Source organism: Cheilinus undulatus, linkage group 21, assembly GCF_018320785.1.
Source record: "Cheilinus undulatus linkage group 21, ASM1832078v1, whole genome shotgun sequence".
Taxonomy (NCBI): Eukaryota; Metazoa; Chordata; class Actinopteri; order Labriformes; family Labridae; genus Cheilinus; species Cheilinus undulatus.
Window position 1 is genome coordinate 34518871 of NC_054885.1, and position 14300 is coordinate 34533170.

A 14300-nucleotide genomic window follows, 5' to 3' on the forward strand; every position below is an offset into this window, starting at 1 on the left:
AATAAGAATTACTTTTAAGGCAGTTACAACACAGAAATACAGTTAATACTATTAGAAATAAGAACAAAGACAACACAGAAAGTAAATGCACCCAGTTTTATTATCTTTAAATCCAAAAACATGAGGATTTTCCTCTTCAGGCTTCTTCAACCAGGGGCTCCAACAGTGTTTTCTGGGCGTCCTTCTTCTGTGGCCCCTGCAGGTAAACCAGATTTCTGTGATTAAAAAGTGCACAAAGATTGAAGAAGTTTGGTAATCATAAACTTTCCTCACACTTACCATGAATGCCCTTTTCTCCTGGGCAGTCTGGAAGCGGCCGTGTCCAAATTTGGAAGTTGTGTCGATGAATTTGAGCTCAATGGCTTCCTTTGCCTTGCGAGATGTGTGCACGAGCAAAGACTGGGGGGAGGAAGGCACAAGCTTAAACACATATACTCTAGTGATGTTATGGTGGCTTTTTTGCTTTAAGAGGTGATAAAATTCTCCGTTTGTGAGTCAGAAATGTTTCCTTGTACTGCAGGCATACTGTTCTTTATATCTAAAATTAGATATTAAAATCCCAGCATACCTTCCTGAGGGTGAGAACACGTTTCTTAGCTCCAACCACGCAGCCTTTAACCATCACAAAGTCATTATTCACTTCACCGTAGTGGGGGAAGCCTCCCTAAAGAGACATGACGACAAGAGAGAAGATAAAAGAGAGAAACGGTTCAGGTCGAAATTTTCAGTGATTGCACTAAAGCCATTTGAGATTGGGTTGAAGAAGACATACTGGAAAGAGCTTTTAAAGAAACACAATATATAAGTGTTAGCATTCACCTACCTGTGAGGTTATATGGTGCAATTCAGTGTTTATGAAAGCTAACATTTGATGGTGTAGACTATGATTTTTAAAATCCAGAATTTTATAGCTTTGTCTCATATTGTAGCCAAAAGTATTGTTAGCTAATAAGGTGTTGAATGCTAAAATAGTGCCTAAAGTTGGCAAATCCATTACAAAATATGGCATTTTAATTCAAATATGGTCCAGTGTACCACCAGATTTTCACTGTCTATAGTCCTATATTTTTCTGATCAATCTGTGGACAAATGTTTTCCACCTTGGAAGCTTGTCTGGTGTTTCTTGGCAAGATGAACTATACAATTCATCTCAAAATCTGTGTGACAGAACAGACTTCTTTTAATATGTCTTCTAGGAAATCCCAAAAAGAGGCACCAAGGAGTTATCCTAACCAGATGCTGCATCTCAGAAGCACAATACAAAAAAGCCCAAAGGGATAACAGATGTCAACAAAAATGCAAAAACAGAGAGTAAGCAGCCCCTAATTCCATCATAAACAGGCTTAGAAAGCATAACTGAATTTACATATTTGTTGGTTTCGAATCCATGCCTTCCTTCCTTAAATGCTTAATATCATTTTTTCTTTGATAAAGAAGAGTACCATGGGTGTGATGGACTTCTGGGTGGTGTCGTAGTTAGTGGCGGCATTGTTCCGGATCACCTTTCCATCCTGGATGTGCACACCTTTACCGACACGGTAGACCTGAGAGCAAAATAGACGTATCATGTCACCCTTTTATTGATCTTATAAATCAATCATGGTCATTATAATTACGCTTTTTTGTTATAACAATAAGAAGAAACCCTCTTTAATGTCATAGTGAAAACAGATTTAATGTTGATAAAAATATGTAATGTAAAATAAGTGGCAGCATAAATGTTCACCCCCTTTAAGTCAGTATTTAGTAGAGTCCCCTTTGACTGTACTTTAAAGGGGGTGAATATTTATGCACTTATTTTATATTACATATAATTATTAATTGACATGACTTTGTAGAAATCTGTTTTCATTTTGACAGTTTTTCCAACAGAGCAGTTGAAAATGAAGCATGTGGGTGCAGTGGCCTCCACCAGCTAACCTTCTTGTTGATCTCAGTACGGTGGTTGTAGCCTTTCTGACCAGCACGAGCTATGGTATATCCCACACGGGACGGATGCCAGGCGCCAATGCAGGCCACCTTTCTCAGGCCTTTGTGAGTCTTCCTTGGGAGCTTCTTTGTGTGCCAGCGGCTTGTCACACCTATCAGCACAAAGGAGCAGATATGAGCATGCTATACATCCCATGATTTTTATTTTACAAGCCATAGGACCTGTGTTTTATTTCCCCCAACCTTTAAAGCCATGTCCCTTTGTGACACCAATAATGTCAATCATCTCATCCTGGCTGAAGATAGCAGAAACATGGACGGCTTTCTCCAGATGCTCCTTTGCCCAGTCCACCTTGTCTGAGATGCTGCCTCCATTCAGCTGCACCTCCATGATGTGGGATTTCTTCTGCTTTATGGCCAGCAATCGCATCTGGAAACAGAAACCAAACTAAGATGAGTCCAAAAGTCTAGAAAGCATCTTGTTGTGAGTGTAATAAGATAAGAGCATCTGCCATTGTATATTTAGAGGTATTACTAAGCAGATCATGTTTGAAGTCATCATAATAACACCATGTGACCACTACAGTAAATTTAGAAGTAAATTCTGAGGTTTAACCACTCCTAAAGGCAAAACCAGCCCAGAGAAAGAGAACTTGGTTGATAAAAAGATTGTTTATCACCACCAACATATAGATTTTTACGTGCAAAGCCTGGGTGAGCAGCCAAGTTCTGCCCTGAAAATTATTTTTAAACTGCCATTTGAAACATCACCCTGCAGAGCTCCCCGCTGACAGCGTCACGGCCTCAAATCGTCTGACTCTGCAGGGTAGGGGGATCTGAAATGTGGCAGCTTTTCTTTCCACCGCCTGAAGTTAAAGGGGTAAGTTTATCACCTCTGCCCTTTACAACGGGCAAACTGAAGACATATGTGCTGGGATATATGAAGGGATTCACTGCCAAGTTAAAGATCTTTGGAGTCTAATGACTACAGAGTTCACCTCATTCACATTCAGGCATTTTCCTCTGAGCCAAACCTATGAAAGGAAGCTTAAATACTGTTATCGAATTTTACTGAGTGAATAATTACAATCTTACAGATAATAATTATTCAGTAGACACAGGCTTTATAAGCAACTGAAAAGATAAAGAACTGTAAGAACTATGTAAAAATGTGGCTTTAGTTCCAGCTAAAATAGATAATTTATTATTTATTAATTACTGGGGATGCATGGATACTGATACCAAGCCTAAGTACTTGTTCTTGTACTCATTTGATATTTATGTATGTATTCAGTATCATTGTAAAACGTGATGTTTGCCTCTAATTATTTGAGTATGAAAAGGGAACTGTCTGAAGTTTGGTGACATTTTGACATAAATGACAAAAGTAGATGAGAGTGAAAACTATGCACTGTTAAACTGTCAAGAGGAGAAATGAAAACCATTTGATGAATATAAAATTAACTTTAACAATAACTTTAATAACAGTTTTGGCCTGGAAAAATGTATTGTTGCATCCCTATAAGCTACCTTTACCCAGTCACAGCTAAATACTAATCTATTTTTTTACTTTTATCACTGTTGGTGTTAAAATGCAAAAGCATCCAAATTCTAAAATTATCATATTATACAAAATGATATGATGGTAACTGTAATGTTAGGTTATTAATTTTGACAAATTGTCAACATTCATGGCATTAAACAGACAGCCTGCATAGCTCATAATGGAGAGAAAAAGACACAGAGAGCCTGTGACGTGTCCCTCTCTGCAGACAGGAACTGCTATGAGAAAAAGGCACAAATTGAGCCAGTTTTAAAAAGTGCAATTCTGGTAAATGGTAGTGGACAAAAGGGCACAGGTAAAAGCCAACATTACCTGTTGTTGACAGCTACAAAATCTCAAATTATGCTTTTGGACTTGAAATTTGGTGCTAAATGTCTCTGGAGTTTAAACTTCTCTTGTCAGATCAAAAGATGAGTAATGAAATATTTGTTTATTCTCCACATTAATTTTGAGCATCTGATAAAAATGGTAAAGCTGCAAATTTGTTGAAATGTTGTGCTTTACAATCAGCTGTAGTCTTGCTAACCTACCTGAGAGTGAACAATGACCCTGATTACTGAGCAGTATTTCTTCATCATAGCAAAATCCTTGTCCAGCTGCTTCTTTCCTGTCTCATCCTGCCACTTCTTACTGTACTTAGAGAAAGCCTTCTTCTTGCTCTTGTACCTGAAACACAGAAAAGTCCAGTTATAATGAGTCAGTTCTGTCAGCATGAAGGAAATTTAAATATACTCACACACCAGTTTTTATAAAATCTGCGTTTGCACTCATCGCTGAGGTGCTCTGCAAAGATGGTTTTAAGGGATCGCAAGCCACGGACGGTCTTGACATATCCTATGACCCCGACCACAATGACCGGAGGAGTGTCAATGATGGTAACCCCCTCTACCTCTTCTCGCTTTGATTGCTCTAAGTAGAAAAGTAGAAAATCTGCTTTAGATTCTGCTTCGATGGAAAATGTGCTTCTTTGATGCAGTAAATCCGTTCATACATACTGAGGCCGACACGATGAACCTCCCTCAGCGTGTGGGTCATGCCGGCCTTGTATCCCAGGAAAGCAGTGAGGTGGACGGGTTGGGTGGGGTCGTCTTTGGGCCACGTACGTACCTTTCCCCTGTGCTTCTTGCTTCGCTTGTGGGGCAGGAAGCCCATGTGCCCATGGCGGGGGGCATGGAATTTGCGATGGGACTACAATAAAAGTATAAAACACAAAATTTCTGTTTATCAAAATAAACACTGAATATTAAATACACATTAAAACGTTCACAATAAAATGGGATTAAACTCCAGGTTATGGTTCAAGTAATGGTTTCGTATACCAAAAGTTAAATGTCAAAAACCTGACCTATAGCCTAAAACCTAACTAAAAAACTTTTAATAAAGCTAAGTAAACAGTCCACTTACAGGAAAAAAAACTTGACTTCCTTGAAAACACTCTAAGCCAGCTAACAAAGCTATGGCTAAAGCTAACAAAGTAATAGACTATGTAAATATGTAGCTTAATCTAAGACTAATGAATCTATGTTAAGTCTGTGACCGATGTAGGTAATGTAGCTAAGTACCTAAATCAAAAGTGATCATAGCTGCACTGGCTATGTAAGCTACATAGGTTACATTGCTTTGTAGCCAAATCTAGAGGTAACAGAATTTCATCAGGTACATAAACTACATAGGTAGTGTAACTACATAACTAACATAGCAAAACTAAAACAAACCAAGCTACATTAGCTACACTAGTTTACCATATGCTATCATGTGCTAAGCTTGATTGGGCTACGCAATATCATGCTGAATTAGACTATGCTATGCTAGATTATGCTATGCTAGAATACACCACGCTAGACTATGCTACTCTAGAATATGCTATGCTAGACTCTACTACTCTAGATTATGCAAAGCTAGATTTTCTAAAGTCAGACCCATTTTAGAAGTAGAAATGCAAACAGTGGCTCACTTCGGCTTCATTAGCTTTAGCTAAACTTAACCAAGCTACATTGGCTGTGTAAATATGTAGCTTAATCTAAGACTAATGAATCTATGTTAAGTCTGTGACCGATGTAGGTAATGTAGCTAAGTAGCTAAATCAAAAGTGAACATAGCTGCACTGGCTATGTAAGCTACATAGGTTACATTGCTTTGTAGCCAAATCTAGAGGTAACAGAATTTCACCAGGTACATAAACTACATAGGTAGTGTAACTACATAACTAACATAGCAAAACTAAAACAAACCAAGCTACATTAGCTACACTAGTTTACCATATGCTATCTTGTGCTAAGCTTGATTGGGCTATGCTATATCATGCTAAACTAGACTTTGCTATATCATGCTAAACTACACTATGCTTCTCTAGATTATGCTATGCTAGATTATGCTTTGCTAGGTTATGATGTGCTAAAATATGCTATGCTAGACTATGCTACTCTAGATTATGCAATGCTAGATTTTGCTATGCTATTTTATGCTAAAGTTGATAATGCTATGCTAGATTATACTTCGCTAGCTTATTAACTTTAGCTTAAACAAACTAAATGTACATTAGCTACACTAGATAACCATATGCTATCTCTTGCTAAGCTTGATTGGGCTATGCTATATCATGCTAAACTAGACTATGCTTCTCTAGATTATGCTATGCTAGATTATGCTTTGCTAGGTCATGTTATGCTAGAATATGCCACGCTAGACTATGCTACACTAGATTTTGCAATGCTAAATTATGCCATGCTAGACTATGCTTCTCTAGATTATGTAATGCTAGATTTTGCTAGGTTATGCTATGCTAAGGTAGAAAACGCTATTCTAGATTATGCTAAAATAGATTGTGCTGCATTAGATTATGCTACTTTAGTAGCTTATGCTAGACTAGATTTTGCGATGATAGGTTATACAGCGGTAGACTGTGCTATGCTAAATTATTCTGTTCAAGATTATGCTACGCTAGATTTGCTAAAGCCACACCCATTTAATAAGTAGTAATGCAAACAGTGGTTCATTTTAGCTTCATTACCTTTAGCTAAACCTAACCAAGCTACATTGGTTTATGTAGCAACTATGTAGCTAGCGAAGCTATGTTAGCTTTAGCTATAGCTAACAAAACTAAAGCAAGCCACCATTTGCATAGCTACCTCTAAATCAGGTCTATGCATAATTTAATCCTGGATTAGACCTCTGGTTTGGGGTTTGGAATTAAATAATTTTTCTCTTTTTTCTTTGAACAGCTTGATTATAGGAGTTGATCCTGCAGCTTTTCACTTGTTGGATTGCTCAAACAACCAGGCCCAAGTGTGTTGCTTCTTCTCTGTGTCGTGTATTTGTGATTACTGCCACTTTAAATATGATTCAGGAACCTAGAAAGTGCCAAATATCTATATTTAATATTTTATAGCTCCTAATTACAACAAAAGCATGGGGCATGCTACATGAAGAGCAAATATAGTTCGCACTCTGTGTATCCTTTACTGAGTCAGACATTATACATTAGCAAATAAGAACTTAACAAGGAAAAGCTTTCTCTTAAAAGGCAGAAACCATGAGCAGAATCGCGTACATTTATGATCTGCTGTGAGTGAAGCAAAGAGAGCATGAAAAAAGCAAAGAATAAATTGCAGCAAACAGAGAAAGAGACAAAAAAAAGACTGACAGCAAAAGCACATGCAATGATTAAAACTCCAAAAATAGGGTTCTCTTTAAAGTGAAAGTACCCTGTCTTTAATACACGTGGCCCCCTCATAGGCAGCCATTATAAGATCACTTTTCCACATGCTTTATCTTTCATTATAAACCAGCACGGCTGTGCCAAGTGACATACACATGTATGTGGAAGCTAAGTATTAACAAAATAGTGAATAAATACACCCTTCATAGTAGAAAAGATCCAAAAAATACAAGGAGCACTAACCATGTCTGTTCACAGTCCGGTCACGGGAAAGAAAGAGAGAGGGAGCAGTGCTGCAGTAAGGGTCAGACATAAGATGATACACGGCGTAAGGACTCTAAATTGGTGTTTGGCCCAGTTGAGAAGTCGTATTCACTTTCAAACAAGGTAATCTCTGCCAGCTCTGACAGGAGAGGGAGGTAGGAGGAGGGGAGAGGGTGAAGTCTGGGGTCTTAAGAGGTGAGGAGGCCCAGTGAACGGGAACATATAACCAAGAAAGGAGAGGGAGAGGAAAAATGAAGCTTTTACTGTCAGGAGGCCAATATCCACCTGCTGCTTATGGATACAGATGCAGATGAATACAACCTTTACTCTTTATCTTTTTTATTACAGCTATTACAATGTCATTTAGCAGATGCTTTTATCCAAAGTGACGTTCATTTGAGAGCAAGAACAACACAAGCAAGATCTAGACGAGAAGAAACAACATCAGTAAGTGCCACAAAGTGCTCCAGGTCCATTTGGACGCAAGTGCTGCCATGCAGTGTATAAGGCAAAGCACCTAAAATCTACAGGTTTTTGTTTTGTTTTGTTTTGTTTTGTTTTGTTTTGTTTTTTTGTTTGTATTTTTTTTTGGGGGGGGGGGGGGGGTTGTTTGTTTTTTTGTTTTGTTTTTTTGTTTCTTTGTTTTTTTGTTTTTTTGTTTTTGTTTTAATAAACACCAACAATGAATCAAGCAAAATGTGAGATTTCTCATCGCCATCCATTAGACTTCACAACAACTAACTACCAAGTACCAAGTGCTGAGTCATTCACAAGGAGCTGGGCAAAGAAAATCCCAGAAGTAGAGCAGGACAGTGCGAGCCAACTGTAGTTGGGAGACTCATTCAACCACTGGGGACAGCAGTGGAGAATAGTCTGGCTGAGACTCAATCTACTACTGGGGACAACAGCAGAGAATAGTCTAGCTAAGTGCATAGTGTTCTCTAAAGAGCTGGGTCTTTAGCTTTCTCTTGAAAGTAGAGAGGGAGTCTGCAGATCGAATGGAGTTAGGTAATTCCTTCCACCATTTAGGGACAACAGAGGAGAAGAGTTGAGCTAGTGACTTCGGAGCCTGATGCACTGGAAGTACCAGGCGCCTTTTGCTGGCTGAGCGTAGTGGGCGAGAAGGAGCGTAGATCTGGATGAGGGACTCCAGGTAAACAGGAGCAGTTTTGGTTACTGCTTTGTAAGCAATGATAAGAGTTTTGAATTTAATGCAAGCTGCAACTGGAAGCCAGTGTAGAGAGATTAAAAGAGGCATGACATGTGCTCTCTTGGGTTGGTTGAAGACCAGATGTGCTGCTGCGTTCTGAATCATCTGCAGAGGTTTAACTGTGCATGCAGGTAGGCCTGCCAGTAATGAGTTGGAGTAGTCAATGCGTGATATTACAAGAGCCTGTACCAGGAGCTGTGTAGCATGCTCTGTCAAGTAGGGTCTGATCCTCTTGATGTTATAGAAGGCGAATCGGCAGGACCGAGCAATTGAGGCCACATGAACCTTGAATGTTAGCTGGTCATCAATCATGACACCCAGATATTGGGCTGACTTAGTGGGCAAGAGATTATTTGATCCTAGCTAGATACTGATCTGTGGTTCCACAGTGGGACTGGCTGGGATGATAATAAGCTCAGTCTTGGACAGGCTGAGTTGAAGGTGACGTTCCCTCATCCATGTAGAAATATCAGCAAGGTAGGATGAGATCTGAGCTGAGACAGTTGTGTCGTCTGGTGGAAAGGACAGGAATAGCTGTGTATCATCTGCACAACAGTGATAAGAAAATCCATGGGAGCGGATGATTGCACCAAGTGAGGTGGTGTATATTGAGAAAAGTAGGGGACCAAGCACAGACCCTTGAGGCACTCCTGTTGATAAGCCATGCAGTTTGGACACACCTCCCTTCCATGATACTCTAAAAGATCTCCCTGTGAGGTAGGACTTAAACCACTGGAGGGCAGATCCTGAGATACCAAGTGAAGAGAGTGTGGAGAGGAGGATTTGGTGGTTTACTGTGTCAAAAGCAGCAGACAGATCCAACAGTAAGAGAACTGAGGACTGACCAGCTGCTCTAGCCAAGCGCAGCGATTCCATTACCGACAAAAGTGCAGTTTCAGAAGAGTTGCCCTGCCTAAAGCCAGACTGATTCTGATCAAGTAGATCATTGTTCTGCAAGTATTCTGAGAGCTTGTTGAAGACTGTGTGCTCCAGTATTTTTGATAGGAATGGGAGAAGTGAGACCGGCCTGTAATTTTCAACCTGGGCTGGGTTGAGAGTGGGGTTTTTGAGCAGTGGTGTGACCCATGCTTGCTTGAAAGCAGCTGGGAAAACACCTGCGGACAGAGAGGAGTTGATGATGCAAGTTACAGCAGGGCTGATTGTGGGCTTAATCGCCTGCAAGAGATGTGATGGTATCGGATCGAGCAGACAGGTTGTGGGCTTAAGAGTCAAACAGAAGCCTGGTGGCTTCGCTCTCACTTAGTGGAGAGAATGAGCTAAGTGAGGCATCACTAGCTGGTGGAAGAAAACTGAGTTGGACAGGCTCAGAGAATTGGTTACTGATGGTAGAAACCTTGTCCGTAAAGTAGGAGGCAAGCATGTCTGGAGTCAACATACTGGAGGGTTGTGGGTTTGAAGGAGAGAGGAGTGAAGAGTTTGCGTGCATCAGTGGCAGCATAGATCTTTGTTTGATAAAACGCCTTCTTAGCAGATTTTAGAGCAGAGGTAAATGAGGACAGTTTTTGCTGATAAGCAGTCAAGTCAGTGAATTGTTTGGATTTACGCCATTTTCTCTCTGCCGCCCTGAGCCCTGCCCTTTGCGTTCTGATGACCTCAGTGAGCCAGGGACAAGGTGGAGGATTTCAAGTGGGCTTAGACACCAGAGAGCAGAGTTTGTCCAGGTCAGTGAGGAGCAGAATGTGTCTGTGGCCTCGTTAACAGCAAATGTGAAGGACTCATTACATGAGGCTAGCGCAGCTAAGACCTCGTCAGACAGCTGTGTCGGGTCGAGTGATCGAAGGTTTCTGCGGTGTGATGTTAACTGAGCAGTAGATTGTTGAAATTCAGGTGAGAACTGAATGAAATAGTGGTAAGAGAGGTGAAGTGGTGTCACACTCAAATTAGCCATGGAGAAATTAAAAAATACATATTGAGAGCTTCATGCAGCTTCATCTTTAGCAGCTGCATACTATAATACAGTAATAAACCATACTATTGTGTTATGATTCATCCAGCATATTACAAACTTTTGCTCTTTGGTTGGACATTTTAATTAGGACCCGAGCACTAATGGACTCCTTTTGAAATCCTAAGGATTCTTTTCACTTCTGTATTTCCTCAATTTTCAGTGCCTAAATGTGCTCAAAGGCTCAACAAACTTAAATTAATTAAAAAAAAAAACAATCCCAATCAAATTCCCTAAAATTTACAATTACAAAGAAATTACCCAAATTACAGTTATCTTAAAAATTGCAATTGCAAAAATGATTTCTATGTTGTAGGAAAGCCAAAGTATTATGCTCTTAAATGTATGCACAGGGTCTCAGGAAGATTTAGAAAAACTAATGTCAACATTTTATAGGATGAGCAGCTTGGATGGTCACACTTTAGCAACCTCTGGTGGTCTTAAACGGTGCCACAGCTTTAACCTGTGACCTTTACCCTTTCAACTTAAAGAATTTCAATTCCTAAAAACTGGTTTAAATGAAATTCTTCATAAGTGTTAACACTGTGACATAAAAACTGTGAAAAATAGCAAAAATCAAAAGTGTTAGGAAGCTTTAACACATATGACCTCTATTTCGCCATTGTATTGAGTCTTCTGCGCATGCGTGTTTCCAGAGTTGTGCTGTCGAGGTCGAATACGGTGAAGGCTACTATAAAGGCAGAAAAATGCCTGCAGACCATGATAAAGCGGCATACCCGGAGCCTCCACGACAGACTCCGGTTCAGGACAAACAGACCGCACTGCCAAATCCGGCCTTGATTCTGTCTAAACTCTTTTATTACTCCGTGGATGCGCCTGTCACCACATTCAGAGGTAAGCCATGCTAATACTGCTAACTGAGCTAGCCTGCTAAAATGCTAGTACCACAACACAGCTACTATGAGCTAAAGCTGCTGTCTAGACATGCTCTTTGATTTTAATCGTGGCTTTACACTGCAAAATACATACTTTTTCTACAACTGTCCTGTTTCTCTTGTGATGTTAACAGAAAATGTTATCGCCAGCTATTAGCGGGATGTTTTGCTAGCGTCCTTCATAGCTTTATGAAGGATCACTGTACAACCAGCACGGCCTTGGACATTTCTAGCCACTGTATTCCTTCTCTCATCCAGGTATTGTTGACGGGATTCGGGCCAATAACAAGTCCGTGTATTACCACCAGAAGTACCGCCGTGTTCCTGACCTGACTGAGTGTGAGGAGAGAGATTATACCTGCTACTATGAGGCTGAGATGCAGTGGAGGAGAGATTTGTAAGTAAAAGTTAGGGAGACACCACAACTACTGAGAAAAATCCGGCACAATAAATAAATTATATGCTGTTCAAAGTGTTTGGTGTGAATGAACTGCCAGATCCTGAAGTCCATGAAAACTTTAGCCTTGTTTTGAGTTAAATTTACAGATCTAAATGTTGGGAGGTAGCATCTACCACTACACCAAGGGTTTTCAGAATTTCAAGTGTGTTGTGGTATTGCTCAAATCAAATAATGTTTCAATGGCAATCCTAGGCTGTACGATTAATCTAATTTAATCTTTTGGTTCCCAACTGGTCTACCCTTGGGACCCACTGTGGGTTCTCTCATGAAAAATCATAACCCATTTATCATTCTGATTTACAATAAAAATAAAGTGTTATAAAGTGTAAAAAGGACGTGATAGAAATGTGACTGGACAAAGAGACTGAGGAAAATAAGACATATAATGTAGTATTATAGAAGATTCTTGAAAGTTTATGGGAAAAATCCCAAATTGATCTATAAAACTTTGTATTCAAATTCCCTAATGTGTCCTTTGAAAACTCATGAAATGTAACTGGAGAATATTGCAGATTGGAATGGGAATTGATTTTATTGATATGAATGCTATAATCGATTTTTCTTATTGATTCAGTTTTATCAATTACTTCCTGTTCATTTGCTTTTTGGAAAAAGTAGACTATAGGTTTTCACAGATAATTACTCAAATCTTATTGAGTCTTTTTGTCTCTTAATATTGAACAAGATCTTTGCCACCTTTAGTGAGTCAATGACAAGCACACTTCAATTATTGGCTATATTAAACAGTTTAGGTATCTAAAATGTTGAACATCAAGTGTTTGCAAGGAGAACATGCTACAATACTCAGAAATTCTCTTTTTTAGTTGGAAATGTCTCAGTTAAAACAAACTGCTCTCTGGATCTTCAGTCTCTGAACTTGAATACCACTGCTCATTTTCATTAAAAGATAAAAACCTAAAATAAATATAAAACTAGTCTCCTGGATTTCTGGACATGTAAATATAAATTGAAATCTTGCACAAAATTAACAGTTGTGGTGCAAAAAGTTACACACTTTGCATGTAATCACTGTTTGACAGATGATGCATGTCGCTCTGTTGGTATTAAAGTTTAAGAAATGAAGCCACACTTTTGATCGCTTTAACCTGTTATTCCTCTACTTCTATGTTCTTGTTATTCCTCGACTTCTCTGTTGAAGGGAATGTGCTCAACGTAATCACTAAAGGCTAATGCCACTACTATCCCCAAGTCCCTTACACAACCCAGCTTCAAAAATACTGAAATATCCCTTTACATTTGTGTGATGTTTTTGAGCGTTAAACTCATGGGTATTTTGAGTCTTATTTAGCTCATATCATGTTGTTTTATCACTTTTGGAGCTACTTGGTTTTCCACCATACATTTAGAATTATACCAGTATGTTTTAATCAGGGATATAATAATCAATCATGATGTTGCCATCCTCCCCCCAGCAAAGTGGACCAGGAGATTGTGAAGGTGGTGCAGGAGCGTCTTCGGGCCTGCCAGCAGAGAGAAGGAACCAGCTACCACCAGAACTGTGCTAAAGAAATGCAGCAGTTCAATGAGACAACCAAGAACTTCCAGTTGAGATGTAAGTTGTGTGACATTCAGAGCTTTCAAGTTTGGCGTTATGATTAAAAAATATTCTGTAATGTTTTACTTTAAGAGATGATTAGTCTAATTCTGGGTCATATTAGTCTCTTGATTTGTATTATTTTAAATGCAGGAAATTAAAGCTTATAGTGTTTACACAATTTACAGATGCTGTAAAGACATAAAAAAGGACAAATGTGTTCTGGGAAGGTTCTCCAATCACTGTGTCTCATATTTGATTCATTTTCTTCCAGATGGAGACCTTGGAGCGTACGCCAGTGCTCGTAAATGTCTAATGAAGCAGAAAGAACGAATGATTGCGGCTCAGACCCAGAGTGCTTAAGAACAGTCACCTAATATCTGTCCTGTGTAAAGATTGTAAAATAAAATTTATGTGGTACAACTTGTCTGCAAAGTGTTGTGTAAGAAATTTATCCAAGTTGCACAGTTTTTGACATGTAAGGTCAGCAACTGGCAACCTAGGTACTGAGAGTGGTTAAATGTTTATTTTCAGTTGATACTGCCAGCAGTAACAGCTAAAGTAATCAATTAATGGCACCAGCTTTATTTGAAGGATTACATTATGTTGATTATTATAGTATTGAAACAATCTGAAGTAAGTGCTTCTGAATGGAACTTCTTGTAAGACTCTTGGCTGACCTAGAGTAATAGGAGAGACCAAAGACTGATTTGTAATGATGAAAAGCTGAACTCCTAAAGACCCTGAAAAGTTAGATCCAACATTAGTGTCTGAACACACTAGATGCTAGAATATGGT

At 39.2% G+C, this 14300-nt stretch overlaps 2 protein-coding genes across 2 annotated transcripts; one reads left to right on the plus strand and one right to left on the minus strand.

Annotated features, from left to right (window-relative positions):
• Positions 1-82: 82 nt before the first annotated feature.
• Positions 83-7467, minus strand: LOC121503492 (60S ribosomal protein L3-like). The gene is made up of 10 exons (XM_041777943.1): positions 7395-7467; positions 4489-4681; positions 4234-4402; positions 4024-4159; positions 2173-2359; positions 1921-2081; positions 1443-1544; positions 569-664; positions 280-399; positions 83-196 (listed from the first exon to the last, which is right to left on the minus strand). The coding sequence occupies exons 1-10, from the start codon at positions 7395-7397 to the stop codon at positions 137-139; spliced, it is 1227 nt and encodes a 408-aa protein (XP_041633877.1). The 5' UTR covers positions 7398-7467; the 3' UTR covers positions 83-136.
• Positions 7468-11215: 3748 nt separating this feature from the next.
• Positions 11216-13929, plus strand: ndufb10 (NADH:ubiquinone oxidoreductase subunit B10). Its single transcript, XM_041816655.1, has 4 exons — positions 11216-11446; positions 11746-11884; positions 13381-13520; positions 13777-13929. Exons 1-4 carry the CDS (start codon positions 11299-11301, stop codon positions 13863-13865), a joined length of 516 nt encoding a protein of 171 aa, XP_041672589.1. The 5' UTR covers positions 11216-11298; the 3' UTR covers positions 13866-13929.
• The last annotated feature ends 371 nt before the right edge of the window (positions 13930-14300 follow it).

Excerpts from the sequence above, each read along its gene's own strand:
- LOC121503492 (XM_041777943.1), bottom strand. Across the intron at positions 1,545-1,920 it reads GTACTGAGATCAACAAGAAG|GTCTACCGTGTCGGTAAAGG; the intron begins GTTAGCTGGTGG and ends TTTTGCTCTCAG. Across the intron at positions 400-568 it reads GTGTTCTCACCCTCAGGAAG|TCTTTGCTCGTGCACACATC; the intron begins GTATGCTGGGAT and ends TCCTCCCCCCAG.
- ndufb10 (XM_041816655.1), top strand. The coding sequence starts at position 11,299 with ATGCCTGCAGACCATGATAAAGCGGCATACCCGGAGCCTCCACGACAG. Across the intron at positions 11,885-13,380 it reads ATGCAGTGGAGGAGAGATTT|CAAAGTGGACCAGGAGATTG; the intron begins GTAAGTAAAAGT and ends TCCTCCCCCCAG. Across the intron at positions 13,521-13,776 it reads CAAGAACTTCCAGTTGAGAT|ATGGAGACCTTGGAGCGTAC; the intron begins GTAAGTTGTGTG and ends ATTTTCTTCCAG.